Source organism: Abrus precatorius, unplaced genomic scaffold (genome assembly GCF_003935025.1).
Source record: "Abrus precatorius isolate BTA unplaced genomic scaffold, Abrus_2018 Scaffold7, whole genome shotgun sequence".
Lineage (NCBI taxonomy): Eukaryota > Viridiplantae > Streptophyta > Magnoliopsida > Fabales > Fabaceae > Abrus > Abrus precatorius.
Genome location: NW_020874417.1, coordinates 19,974,445 through 19,988,524, shown reverse-complemented (window position 1 = coordinate 19,988,524; position 14,080 = coordinate 19,974,445). Strand labels below are relative to the sequence as shown.

The window sequence follows — 14,080 nt, the reverse complement described above, 5'->3', positions numbered from 1 at the left end:
TAATATTTATTTTTAATGTTTAAACTTAAACATAAAAGTCAAAATTAAAAAAAAATTATTTAAGTTTAAATTTATCTTATTTAAAAAATATTAAAATAATTACTTGATAAATTAATTTCTTTAGTGTAAAATGTTTAAAAAATTCAAATAAAAAGTTACAATAATTTTATTGTACATGTTACATATATTCTATTATAGTATTAATTATCTAATGAATAGTTATAATTTATATTCTAAAATTATTTTATTATTTTAAAATAATTAAATCATGTGTTTTAAATTAAGTAGTTAGTTTAATATAAAAAAAACACACTAAAGAGTTATTTAGAAAAAAAAGTTTTAAAGAGAAGAGCATAAATTTATATTTAAAATTAAAATAAATTAACATATTAACCAAAATTTAATATATTAATAATGTATTTATTATCATAAATAATATGTAATTTTTTATTTAAAATTAAAAAATATGCTCGCTCCCTTCATCCCCAAAAACCTCCTCCGGTTAATTATTAAAACTTACTGTGCAACGCATCAGTTCGAGAGCTTTGCTTTTCACCTGTTGGCTATAAGAGTTGTCAACAAACAAATATTACCTTGTCTGCTTTTACTGGTTGCTGTAAAGGCATATTAGTGTTACAGTTACTGTTCTCTACAAAAATATCATATAAGACAACCTTGACTAAATGATTAAAATGTCCTTTAATCTCAACATCAGTGATGAGAACGTAAATTCGAAGGAGGTAAAATAATTTAGGTACACTCACAAAGACACCCGTTATAATAAAATGTGACAAGGAGCAATTGTATGATGAGATAAATTAATGTGAATATTTGTTGGTATACACTTAAGTGAAAATCCTTAGGTATGAACTAGGTTGGCTAGTGCTAAAGGGCTAAACAATTTGTAAGAGGTCATACTTTTAAATCTCTACACCCTCATTGTAAAAAATATTTTAAAATAAAACTAGAGAATCGCCTTCCCAATACAAAGGAAAGCATGCTTAACTATAATTACAATAGGGAACAATATGTTAATTTTCCAATTTAGCTTTTACTGTAACCTATGAAACGCATAACATACAGTATAGCCTGGACTAATGAATGTACAGTAGGTAGTAGTATTCTGCTTCCAAATAATGCGTAGGCTCCCTCATCACACAAGAATCTGAGACCTGGCAGCAATACGGGAACACTTTCTCCTGCCACTTTTGCCAAGTCCACATACACATATCTCAAGAAGCTCATAATCCTCCTCCCAGAATAACATTGATGCCATTTCAGGATTCTTCAAAAGCATCTTGGATGTAAGGAACCCAGCTATAGTCCATGTTTGATGCATCCGGGCTTGTTTTCCAATGAATTTTCCATTACGTGTGTCGTAGTATTCAGGCCAAGAATCAACTGGTAGTCGATTCTCTGCCAAAGTAACTGCTTTCTGGGCAAGTTCAATTCTCCCCATTTTGATGCATGCCAGAGTGAACTGAAGGTCATGTATAAGGAAATACATCAGAAATTAAGGCTACACTTCATGACTTGACAATTGATATGCAAGGTCTCACAAACAGCATTAGCAAATTATACCCAACCAACAGAGCTTTCCTTAAAAGTTAAACACTTTTATTGCCATCAGGAAAAATTTACCTGCCACAGAAGGGTTGGCCAAGATCCACCATTGTGATATGACCAAGGGCTGCAAAAGTAAAAAAGCATGTTTCAGTTATGATGCATGCTATCGAAGCAATTCTGACTTCGAAGACAATTTCCACAGTATAAATTCATCAAATTCTCTGTACCTTTATAAAAAGAGAAAGAAAATCAAATTGCTCAAAGATATGTGGAACAACAGAAGGGAAGATTACAGAAAGAACTTACGTATTCTTTGGGTCACTGCCAGTAATTATGCGCCATTCCTCATTATCTAATGCAGGATAACATATCTTAAGAGGCATATGACCCACGAGATCATCCCATTTTGCTTCCATCAGATTTAAGATAGCCTGGTTCTGTCTTGGGGTGCCCAACGATGAAACAATAGACCAAAGATTTCCAAGAGTGAAAAACCTGAAATCCATGTGAGCTGGCTGCAGATTTCCAATCAGATACCCACCTTCTTCTGGAATCCAATCCATTAGCCACAAAGGAATTTGTTCTGGATAGATGTTGAATTTGTTGATGGCATCCATGGAGTACTCTTCTGTTTTATACCTGTATATTTCATTCATCTTTTTCATATCCACCCAGTAGTATTCTCTAATATGGAATGACAGTGCACTGAGTCTGTTGTTAATGGCTCTAATCAGATTATTGGTTCCATCACTTACTGCAAGCATCTCACGTGAGCAACGAAGAGCTGAGTAAAACAATGCCTGTAAGGAAAAGCTCACCACAGATAAATGGAGGGATAATAAGTGAAACAATAGAGGCAGAATTCAGAAACCACATTACCGGAATTCAGAGTTTTATCTCATGTTTAGCAAAGATACATCAATGTCACTTGTAGCATATAATGAAAATAACATATATCAAATTAAAGCAGAAGCAAATGAATATAAAATAGGGCAATTGCAACTGAGTGAGTAATATAGAGCAGATCAAACAAAACAGCATAACTTCCAAATCCATATTTATTTCCTAATATAAATTACAGAAGAATGAAAAACATAGCATAGTTACACTCACTTGGATCTCAAGGGGGTGACCATGAATGCCCATCCGCCTGTCTATCATGCAAGACCCATCGGTGACTAGCAGAGAAGGAAACATATCAAAACCATCAGTTAAACACAATTTAAGGATCATTTTTAAGCCTGTTTGAACATCCACCCTTTCTTGCAAGCTGTAGTCACCAGTGAGCTTCCCATAAGCCCGCAACAGGATGATCCACCACAATCCTATCAAAGAAACGAAATATAAACAATGATTTTGTTATGTTACATGAATAATATTTTTGTGAACGCCAGTGGTTTGAAACTCATAAGCAATATTCAATAACTTTATTCTTCTATAGGCATATTATTAGAAACTTCCAAATAGTTAAATACTAACCTGAATCTACAGGTGCAACACGACCAATAGCAGATTCCCCAAAATCTGGATCTAAAACTTCTTCATGATTATCTCCATCAAGAGCCACAGTTCTAACTTTGAAACTTGCAGGCATCAAGCCCTGACCTGGACTGTAACAGTCCACTGTTTTCTCCCAACTCTTTTACAATTTTTAATAAGGAAAAGAAAGAGGTAGTATATTAGCACCCAATATACAACAAAGTTTTAATTTTGAAAACGCTTATTGATTTTTGTAATAATACATAGATACACTTTCTTTGGGGATCAACCAAAGTACAGACAGAATAGTGAATTACGATTTAATCATCCTAATGAATACACTACACTTCCTTTTGGCCAGCCATTTATATGATAGAATCATTATGTTTAAATGAGTGTTATATTAAAAGACTAAATTACCTGCAACTGCAAGGTGTGAAGAAGAAAATTCTTGACAATCTCACTTTCTCCTCTGAGCAAGAAAGCAAGAGCTGAAGGGACAAAATCCCTAATAAAGACCTGATCATAATTCAAAGGTAACTTGTCACCAGGATCATTTGCAGCCACTGTCCCCACAGGGTTACCACAATAAGTAACCACAGCACCCTGCAACAATTTCCATGCTTCTTTTTCCACATCTGTGTCTACCCCTTTAGTCTTCCCCAGAGTCACATTCTCTGTGCTTGTGCTAACATCTTCATTTCCAACAACATTCTCATCACCCTTATGAACACTTTCCCCCACCAAAGGCTTCAAATTAATGCCACCCTGTATGTAAATCCTCTCAAAATTATTGTCACTGACACGGGTCTCGACGGTAGTTGAGAAATTTTGAACCTTGAAGGCAAAGGTGGAGACATCCCTGTTGGTTGCGCTAGAATTCAAAAAGGGTAAGAGGAAAACTTTGTGAGGACTACGCTGTATGCAATGAATCGGATTGGTGTGGTGGTGATTGAAACGAGGTTTCAATCCCAAAAACGATGAATTGATTGAAGAAGTGAGAATCCTACGAGCGGGTTTCATTGCGCGGTTGCGAATAAGGGCAATTGTGTTCATGACGAAAGATACGGTGTTGCGATGAGGGAATGATAACAGAATCGAAATATGCGGAAATTGTCAGTATATTATTTCATACACTAAAATTCTCAAAAGCTTTTGTAAGAATAAGAATGTTTCGGTTTTGGTTGAAAACGGTTCTTTGCCTCAAATGTTGGAAAAGAAAAAAAGCACTGCGCGGTGGCTATGTCACGTGGATTGAAAGCGGTGCTGCTGCCGGCGGGGATCACAAAAATTCTTCCACCCATTTCTCAAAACTCAACCTGAAGGAAAATGTTATGCATTGGTTCTGCAGAAGTCATTTATCGTTGCGTGCGCAAAAGTTCATTAATTTTCGTAGAAAGACTCCATTATTTTATTCAATTAGTAATTATTTTTTATCTAAATGATATAAAAGAAAAAATTTATTAAAATATTAGAATATATGTAATTCAAATAATAAAAAATACAAATAATTTAAATTTAGAGATAAAAGAGGAAATTTTAAAACTTTCTTTATGATTTAACTGGTTACAAAGTATCAGTTTATCCTATTATTTTTATATTGTCGATCACAAAAGTAGACACAGTATTTGTGTAGTAACCACAGCGTATGTACAATCATGTAGAGACGTAATTTACTATTATTAACATGCTAAGAATTGGTTATCGCTTGCCTGAAATAGCTAAATAGCTTACTATCCCCGATTCAGTGACAAAGTGTAACATAGAATATCCAAAATTATGGATAAACGACACTAGCATCTACGAATTACTAGTTTGTTCGAGTGATGTATATTTAGTTTTCTTCAAGTAAAGATTTTAATTGTAAGTTTTGTACTTTAAAAAATGTTAAAATTGGTCTTGTTATGTTTTGAATATTCTGAATTCAAATAATTTTTTTTAAAAAAATTATGGCGTAAAAAAAATATAATATGATATAATGCATGTAAACCATGGAGATATAGCAAAAACTATCACTGTTATTGTTAGTATTTTTTTTAACTTCAATTTTTAAAATTGAGTTTAAACATCTATAAATAAAAAAATTATTAAAAAAATAATTATTATATTAAAGTTATAAAAATATAATAAATGATTTTTTAATAATTTTTTAATAATTTTTTTTATTATTAATTATTTATTTTTAGTTTTAAAAATTGAAGTTAACAAAATCTTTATTGTTATACTAAGTTCTATCTTTAAAAATTGACTGTTGAACAATTAATTGTCAAATGGATTTTGTGTAAAATGAATTTGATTAAATTGGATATATTTGGGATTACAAAAATTTAATAAACATAATTACATACACGACACGTGCGTCACGCGTGAAAATTGGATATGGAATTCATCGTCGACGAACATCAAGGAAGTTTTCCACCACATTTTCGTGTCTAAACATTGCACTGCCACAACTACATGTTTAGTTCACCATTAGTGTTCAACCAAGTGGCCTAAAGCGGCCCCAAAATAGTACTTTTGTGGCTTGGTATTATCTTCTTGTTTCCAATCTTTTTGTTTTTTATTTAACGGATGTGATTCTTTTCAAATTTTGTCTATCACAATGCTAAATTATTATTATCATCCGTGTCTGAGAATATATTGGATAAGTTACTTAAATATTTACTTACTTTTTTTATTATATGATATAATTTTGATTGTAAAATTATTGAAAAAATCAAAATATAATATTTCAATATATTATATTAAAATTATCAAAATATATTTAAAATATAATAATTAAAATATAATAATTAAAATCATTTTTGTAAATTAATCGTTTCAATTATTCTATAATCATGTTGTCATGTTAAAAGAAAGCTGTTCAATTACGGACAATTATGAGTTTGAAGTACATTTTTGAAATTAAATTTTTATATTTAAAAATAAAGTGGCAAGAATCGAATATAAAATTACTTAATTGCAAAAGTTCTAACATCACAACAAAATTTAATAAGATAAAAAAATTCAAATAAAACTTTGATCACAAAAATTATTACCGTATACTAATAGAACATATCAAAATTAATTTATTAAATTTAAATAAAAAAATTAACCTTGAATAATTTATATTTTATATTTATTAGAAAATAAACTCAAATAATAAATGTCTACCTATATTATTAGGAAATTAAACGAATCTAGATTGTTTTTAGTTTTAACAAGACCTGAAAATTCAGTAAGCGAAAATAGACTCACTTAAGCGAAAATACAGAAAATGACAATTTTTTATATAAAAATAGCTTAAGCGAATTTTTGTAGATTCGCTTAAACAAATTATTTTGGCTTAAGCAAAATTTGTGCATTCGAGGAGATGGAGATTGTGTGTAAGAAAAAGAAAGAACTAAGGATGGATGGAAATAAGGAGAGCAAATGGTATAAGATGATGGTAGAGCTGGAGGGTGGAGAGTTGGCTATGAAGGAAAGAGGAAGAGATAGATATGGTGAGAGTGGGAAGAGGAAGAAAGAAGTTAGGCATGGGGTGAAAGGAAGAGGGAGTTGGGAGAGAAAGAGAAAAGTTGGATGTGAGAGAATGATAAAAGTTGAATATGGGGACTAAAAAAAGTTGAACATAGATGTTAAATATGGAGTGTTAGGCCTGAGGAAAAAGGAAAAGAGAAGATTGGGAAAAAAGATGCAAAATTTGCTTAAGCCAACATAATTCACTTAAGCTATTTTTAAATAAATAAAAAATTCTAGTTTTCTACATTTTCGCTTAAGCAGATTCATTTTTGCTTAAGTGAAAATAAAACTAGATGTCCGGCCAAAATTGGAGACAATCCAAATCCAAATTAAACTTCTATTTAAAAGTCAAACATTAAGAATTGAATTATATTTTTCTTTATCATAAAAGTTCTAATATCATGTAAAAGACTATTTATCTAAAATGTACAAAAAATTATTAAAATGAATTAAATAAATAACATGAATAAATAGATTAGATAATATTATATGACAAGAGGTTATTAAATTGTATATTATGTCAATTTGATAGCCTTAAATGTCACAGAGATAGTATTTAAGATATTATTTTTTTTATATTTATACGACGAATATTATTCACATCACAATCAAGGTTGTGCATTAGATTTTTTATTTTTTATGCACAAAATATTTGGAAGGAACTTTTTCATTTTTAAATAAAAATCTATCCCTTAAATAAATCACACACTTAGAAATTGTAAATTGTATTAGAGATTTTATTCCAAATACATATAAGTATACAAGTCAATTGTCAAAACTCTTCAAAAAGAATACCTCACCATGAAGAGATGAGCAAATCAAGGTAGTTCAATAACTCAAAATGGTTGCGCAAAATTCTCCTCCTCTTAAAATTCCTTATTTTAGAAAAATAATTCTACAATTAGGCATATTATGGCCATGCAAGTAAACAATTTAAAGATGCTTAGAAATATTACCAGACAACCTTTAAAAGCATTTGCTATATAATATAGAATAAAAAAATTTGATTTCTATTTAAGAAGTCATAATTTTGAAGTTCAAATGAATTATTTTTCTTTTTTAAAAAAGTTGAATTTCAAAAATAAAATGCCTTCAGATTCCTAAATTCTTCAGTTAAAGACATGATTTGTCATATATGACTTTAATGTGAAGCACATTAAAGGGGATCAAAATTTGATTCCTCGCATGCTCTTTAGGCTAAAGAAATCTATCTAGATTATTTCTGACTTTCATTATTTTCCTTTCATTTTCATGGCACCACTTTTGAGAGACTTTTCTTCTACAGAGAAGGTTTTTCCATTTGAAATTAATCATTATTTTAATTCAATATAACTCAAAGAATTTGCTAGAAATGATATTTTTTACTATTTACACTAAATAACAAAATTAATCCCTAAAAAAAAGCATAGGATTATAACTATTTCATTATGGACCATCTTTTTGCCAAGGTCATAAATTTGACTCCAATGTCAACATTTGACATTAGTGAAACTACACTATGGTATATCTAGTGCATTATCCTTCATTATGTACCATTAGAAATTAGAGTTCAACATGTATTAGAATTCTTGCTTATACCTAAAAAACATGAATTTCTTTATTAGACCTTGTTAGAATCATTTTCCCCCCTCTTAATTAGTGAAAAAATATTAAGAAAATAGAATAATAACACAAATAAAATTGCGAAAAATAATCAATTCTATTGTTAAAGGATTATTACAAAACTCTCAAACATCACTTGTTGGAAAAATGGAATAACACAAATAAAATTAGTAAAAAATAATCAATTCCACTATTAAGAGATTAATACAAAACTCTTCTATATATCACACTACCCTTCTACATAACACATACAACTCATAAACAACTCTCTCACTCTTATTGTGTTTTTTTGTTGTAGTTGCTATTGTTTGTTTGTTTTAGAAACTCCAACTCTACATATTTATACTAGTTAATTAAGGAATTAAATTGTAGTTGCTATTGTTATATTTTTTTGGAAACTCCAAGGCTACATATTTGTACTAGTTAATTAAGGAATTAAAAATTACACACAACACACACATATACATTGAATTTTTACTCAAATCCAAAGTACTTTAGCCATCACAATATATCATTAACTTATTTTGTATATGTATTCTGATGTAGATTTTCTATTATCATGATCTCTAGCCATGTTAGTATATGTATAACCTTCCAAGATTGGATCAACTCTCCATAACACAAACATGTCTTAGATGTGCCTTTAAGATACTTTAGAATCCATTTAACTGCCTCATAATGATCCTTTTTAGGATTTGATAGGTATCGACTTACTACTCCAACAGGATGAGTTATAATAGGTTTCATGCACACTATTGCATACATCAAGCTTCCAACTACTAAGGAGTAAAGAACTACTATCATTTTATTCATTTCGTGTTTAGAAGAGGGACATGACTTTTTGCTTAGCTTGAAGTGATTAGCCAATGAATGACTTATTGTCTTGACATTCTCCATATTGAACCTCTAGATAACTCATTTAACATATTTATCTTAGGATAACCACAACTTTCATACTTTCCTATCTTTGTAAATATGCATACTCATAATCTGTTGTGCTGGTCCAAAGTCTTTCATATCAAAGGACTTAAAAAGTTTCCCCTTCAAATGTTTTATTTTTGTTACATCTTTACCAACTATCAACATGTCATCCATATACAATAGCAATACAACAAAGTCTCCTCCAAGAATATTTTGGAAGTAGACACACTGGTCTGTAATTGTTCTCTTGTAACCTTGACTCATCATAAAATAATCAAATTTCTTATAGCACTATTTTGTAGCTTGCTTAAGGCCGTAATAACTCTTCTTCAATCTACACACAAGGCTCTCTTTTCTTGGAACCTCAAGTCATTATGAAGAAATATAGTCTTCCAATCCATTTGTTCAAGCTCTAAGTCTAGACTAGTAGTCAATCCAAGAATGACATGTACCAATGTCATCTTTACCAGAGACGAGAAGATTTCACCAAAATCAATTTCTTTATTTTGGAAGAATCCTTTATCCACCAATCACGCCTTATGCTTCATGATCTTTCTTGATCTTGAATACTCATTTATTCCTTAACGCCTTCTTTCTTTCAGGAATCTCAACTAAGACATATATCTTATTCTTCTAAAAAATACATCTTATCCTGCATAGCCATTAGCAATTTCTCCTTATCTAGATGAGATAATACTTTTTTGAATCCTTCTAGCTCCTCTTCTTTGGTGAGAAGAATATACTGTGGTTATGAATACCTTTTTTATGAAGTCTTGTCTCTATCTAACCTCTGTAATTGAGGTTCATTCAGTTTTAGTGACACTTCATTTTCTAGTCCTTCTTCTTTTGCTTGTCAAAGCTTCTCTGCATACTTATGTAGAGCTTTCAGCATGTCCTCATGCGCCTATACAATCTCTATGATAATAGGTGTTGAATCTGAAGTAATATCCTTAATAGTTAGACCTTTAGTCATCGTTGACCGCTAGATCTGGAACAATATCTTTAATAATTAAACCTTTAGTCAGGCTTTTCTAAGTCTTCATATGTTTAGTTCTCTTGAAATATCACATCTCTACTTCTTAACACTTTCATTCCCTTTGGGTCCCATAACCTGTATAAAAAAAGCAACGAAGATACATGGCATGATTTTTGAATCAAGCTTTTGCTTCGTTCTTTAGATACTTTCAAATGTGAGTATAAGGGTTTTTTTTTCCCCCCAAAACATACCTTTTCTAGAATTTCAAAGTTCAAAGGAAGTGAAGTTGATCTATTTAATAAGTAACTAGAAGTGCAAACAACCTTTCTCGATAATGACTTGGGCAACTTCACCATACTGAGCATGCTTCTAACTCTCTCTATGCTGAATGTCACATTTCTTGCAATAAGCATTAAACTCCCTGAAAGTATACTATCTTCCATTCTCTGAACGAAGACATTTTAACTTTTTTCATGTCTCACGTTTTATCATAGCATGAAACTACTTGAAAATTTTCAGTACTTGATCCTTAGTCATTAAAAAATACACTCAAACCTTCTTAGAATCATCATCAATAAAATTTAGAAAATAAATGTTACCACTTAATGATTCCACCTCCAAAGGATCACATACATTAAAGTGAACCAGACTTAACAACTCTAATCTTCGTACTAATGAAGAGTTGAAACAAATTATTCATTATTTGTCGTACAAACAATGATTACAAGGATGACTCGTTGTATCCTTAATAGTGATAAACTTCTTCTTTATCAAGTTAACAAACCCTTCTTACTCATATTACCAAATCTTTGATGCCACAAATACTGAGACTCTTACTCCACTACATTTATGCATTCTAAGTTGATCTTTACTCGATTTCTATATAAGTTACCACAACGGTTTCCATGAGCAACAATCATAACTCCTTTCAACATTTTTCATGTGCTATTGTGGAAGCAGTTTTTGAAACCCATCAAAGGTTTGTATTGAAAGTGGATTCAATCAAAAATTTGACATATGTCGAACATCCTTCAGAGTAATTATGCACCCTACATTGTTACTATTTGAACATCGCAAATACCTACAATCTTAACAACATTAGTGTTCCCCATCTTCATAGTGTCAAAACCATTGGCTTTATATGTTGTGAAGATGTCTCTTTGAGGAGTGGCATGACAAGAAATTACAATATCAATTGTCTATTCAACTACTCCACTCAACTCTACAAAGTATAGCTCTTGTTGAATATATGCAACTGTAACATCCTCATTTCAAAATGGTATTAGTAATGGATTATTAATTGATGCTACATGATGTTAGAAAGTGTTAAGGAGGATTTTAAGTGTTTATTAGAGTTTTGGTGCAGGAGAATCTCGCTCAAGCGAGATATGCCTCAAGTGAGATTGTACGCCCAGGATTATCCCTTTCTGGAGCATTCTCGCTCAAGCGAGACTAGATTAGATTGTCCCAACTACCACCTCGCTCAGGTGAGTTGGAGCCATCAAAGCGAGGAATCACAGGAAAATCTGGAACTCTTTGGACACCCAGCTCGCTCAAGCGAGAAAGGCCTCGCTCAAGCGAGAATATCAGAAAATGCATAAGGAGCCACTGTCTGCATAGCTTGCCTAGGCAAAAACATGCAAGGTCAGGGTTATTTAAGGAATCTTAAATGTAAAATTTTCATTTCTTTCAATCTCTGTCTCGACTTCTCTCGTTCTCTCTGAGTTCTCACTCCTTTTTCTTCTAAAAATCCCCTCCAAACTGCAATTGTTAGCTGTATCCAAGTTTGGGTATTCGATCTAAACAACTCTAAGTAAGTTTTCTTGAGATTATATCTCGATTTACCTATCGTTATTGTCCAAATTCTATTTTTAAAGGTTATCTCGTGTTGTATAGGAAGAACCTCCGTTCTAAGCGATTCTCTTCATCAAACCCCTTTTTGATCTTCATATAAGGAGAGTTTAGTTCTATCATTATAGCATAGAAATATTTATACTTTGAAACCCTATTAGTGTTTGGTTCTATTGTGAACATAGATGAAAATTTTAAATATTATGATAGGTGGATGAAGTATATTTCTCTGACCTTAGGAGGTTCAATTGATGATAACTGATTAATTTGAGATATTATGAAATATAATTGATTGTATTATTTGATTTGGGTTGAGTCCAGAGGTATCCGATCTCTGGCAAAATTGTTTAGTTGGTAGAGGAATTATATGTGCAAATCGTATGATGGTATAATTGTTGAATTTGATTGGAAGTCGAATATATGTGAAAATGAGTTAAATGATGAATAATCAACATAAAAAGTATATTTACTGTTGTGAAAATATTTGAATGGATTTGAATTTAAGAAATATGGAATTTTGATGAGATCGTGAAATTATGAGATGTGTGTTCACAATGCAAGAATTGTAGCTAATAAATTGATGTGATTGTGATACATGTATTGTGACACATCAACAGGTGTGTTCACAATATATGTCTCGTAACACATTGAATTAGATGGTTATAATACGTGTATTGTAACATGCTGATCTATGAATAATATATGAAGTGATGAGAAAGGAATTAGTGTGAATAGTCACAGCGATACACTGAGAGTATAGAATAGGAAGTCGACTATGGAAGTTTGGGGAAAACGTAGGTGATGGATGACATTCGCTAAACGTGCACGACTTATAAAGTTGTGAATGCATCATATGGCCACACATGTGTTTCCTTACTAACACTCCTGACTGTACTTTTGCTAAGGGGCCCTATAAGTGTATACGTTGTATCCGTATACATGGGTTAACTGGCAGCTATTCACCTATTGTGTAAGACCTCATGAAATGCTGGAGGCAACTATGGAATGTGATCACATTGTATAAGAAATTGTTGAGTTGAAACTGAAAGGAATTAAACATGTTATTGATATGTATAAGAGTGATGAGATAATTGGATCATAATTAATGATGTGGAGTTTTATTCAAGTTGATATAAGCATTATCATAGAATGTGATGCACTTGAACTATAAGTGATGACCGGGTATTTTATTAAATCTTATGTGAATATGATATGGAAGTTTATCGAGATTAATGTATTTATTTTGCATATGGATTGAAGAATACATTTTCTAATACACAAATTATACTTGTTGTTATGTTTTAATGATAAGAAAGGAACTCATCCTTACAAAATGTTTTAGGTAACAAGAATGACAATTAGGAACAAACTTTCAATGTTTGGGCATGGATTGAAACTGCTCTTAAAAAATGTTGTTCATGATGATTTTGTAATTAAGAATTTTACATTGTATACATATATATATTTTGGTTAATAGTTGTAAAGAGTATGTTTTCATATATAAGTATATAATTTAAATTCAGTATCTATACACTTTGTATTATTTTAATTTGGTAATATTATCCAATTACAGTTAGATTCTGATTCATTTACTGCTTAATATGTTTGAAAGAGAAAACTTTAGATTTCTCACATTTGAGAATACCCGATTTGGACAAGAACCAATTTATTCTTTTGATTTGAAGTTGGAAAAGATTTAAATTATTAGTTTTAATTAAGAAATCAACAAAATAAGTTGATTTGTTATAAATTATTATTTATTTTTCAGAATTTAAAAAGTAGGATGTTACAACAACCACCTCTTCAATGATTATAACTTGTGTCTTTCCACCCTTCTTTGCTTGGGAGCTCTCTGAGCATAATAACTATATATAGAAAATCATAATATTAGGCATGTGAAATGGTCAAAGCTCTCCTTTTTTCATTCATTGCATGTGCATAGCTAGACATATTCAACATAAAACAATTGGATGATATTGTGAAGAATGCTCAAAGCAAGACTAGCACTCAAAAAGAATGGCAAAAATCAAAGTTATTTTTAAAATCCATAAGCCTTATTTCTTAAATTCAAGTTTCTCATGGACAAAAAACCAAACTTATTTGTGGAGCTCTTTTGAAGAATTTGACCAGCATATGAAGACCCAGTTGGCTAAACATATTGCGAGTGTTTATAATTATTCATAT

General features: G+C 31.0%; 1 protein-coding gene across 2 annotated transcripts; it reads right to left on the bottom strand.

Annotated features, from left to right (window-relative positions):
* Nucleotides 1-782: 782 nt before the first annotated feature.
* Nucleotides 783-4,430, bottom strand: LOC113871234 (alkaline/neutral invertase A, mitochondrial-like). 2 transcript variants are annotated; one of them, XM_027508191.1, is made up of 7 exons: nt 3,768-4,408; nt 3,466-3,689; nt 3,046-3,205; nt 2,680-2,891; nt 1,873-2,366; nt 1,642-1,690; nt 783-1,480 (listed from the first exon to the last, which is right to left on the bottom strand). In XM_027508191.1, exons 1-7 carry the CDS (start codon nt 4,099-4,101, stop codon nt 1,154-1,156), a joined length of 1,800 nt encoding a protein of 599 aa, XP_027363992.1. In that variant the 5' UTR covers nt 4,102-4,408; the 3' UTR covers nt 783-1,153. The 2 variants fall into 2 exon arrangements, with proteins under 2 accessions (XP_027363992.1, XP_027363991.1); XM_027508190.1 differs by having other exon boundaries at nt 3,466-4,430.
* Between the last annotated feature and the right edge of the window lie 9,650 nt (nt 4,431-14,080).

Coding starts and splice junctions, on each gene's coding strand:
- LOC113871234 (XM_027508190.1), bottom strand. CDS start 4,101: ATGAACACAATTGCCCTTATTCGCAACCGCGCAATGAAACCCGCTCGT. Junction 2,892..3,045: donor TGTTGCACCTGTAGATTCAG/GTTAGTATTTAA, acceptor TTTCTTTGATAG/GATTGTGGTGGATCATCCTG. Junction 1,481..1,641: donor GGCCAACCCTTCTGTGGCAG/GTAAATTTTTCC, acceptor CATGACCTTCAG/TTCACTCTGGCATGCATCAA.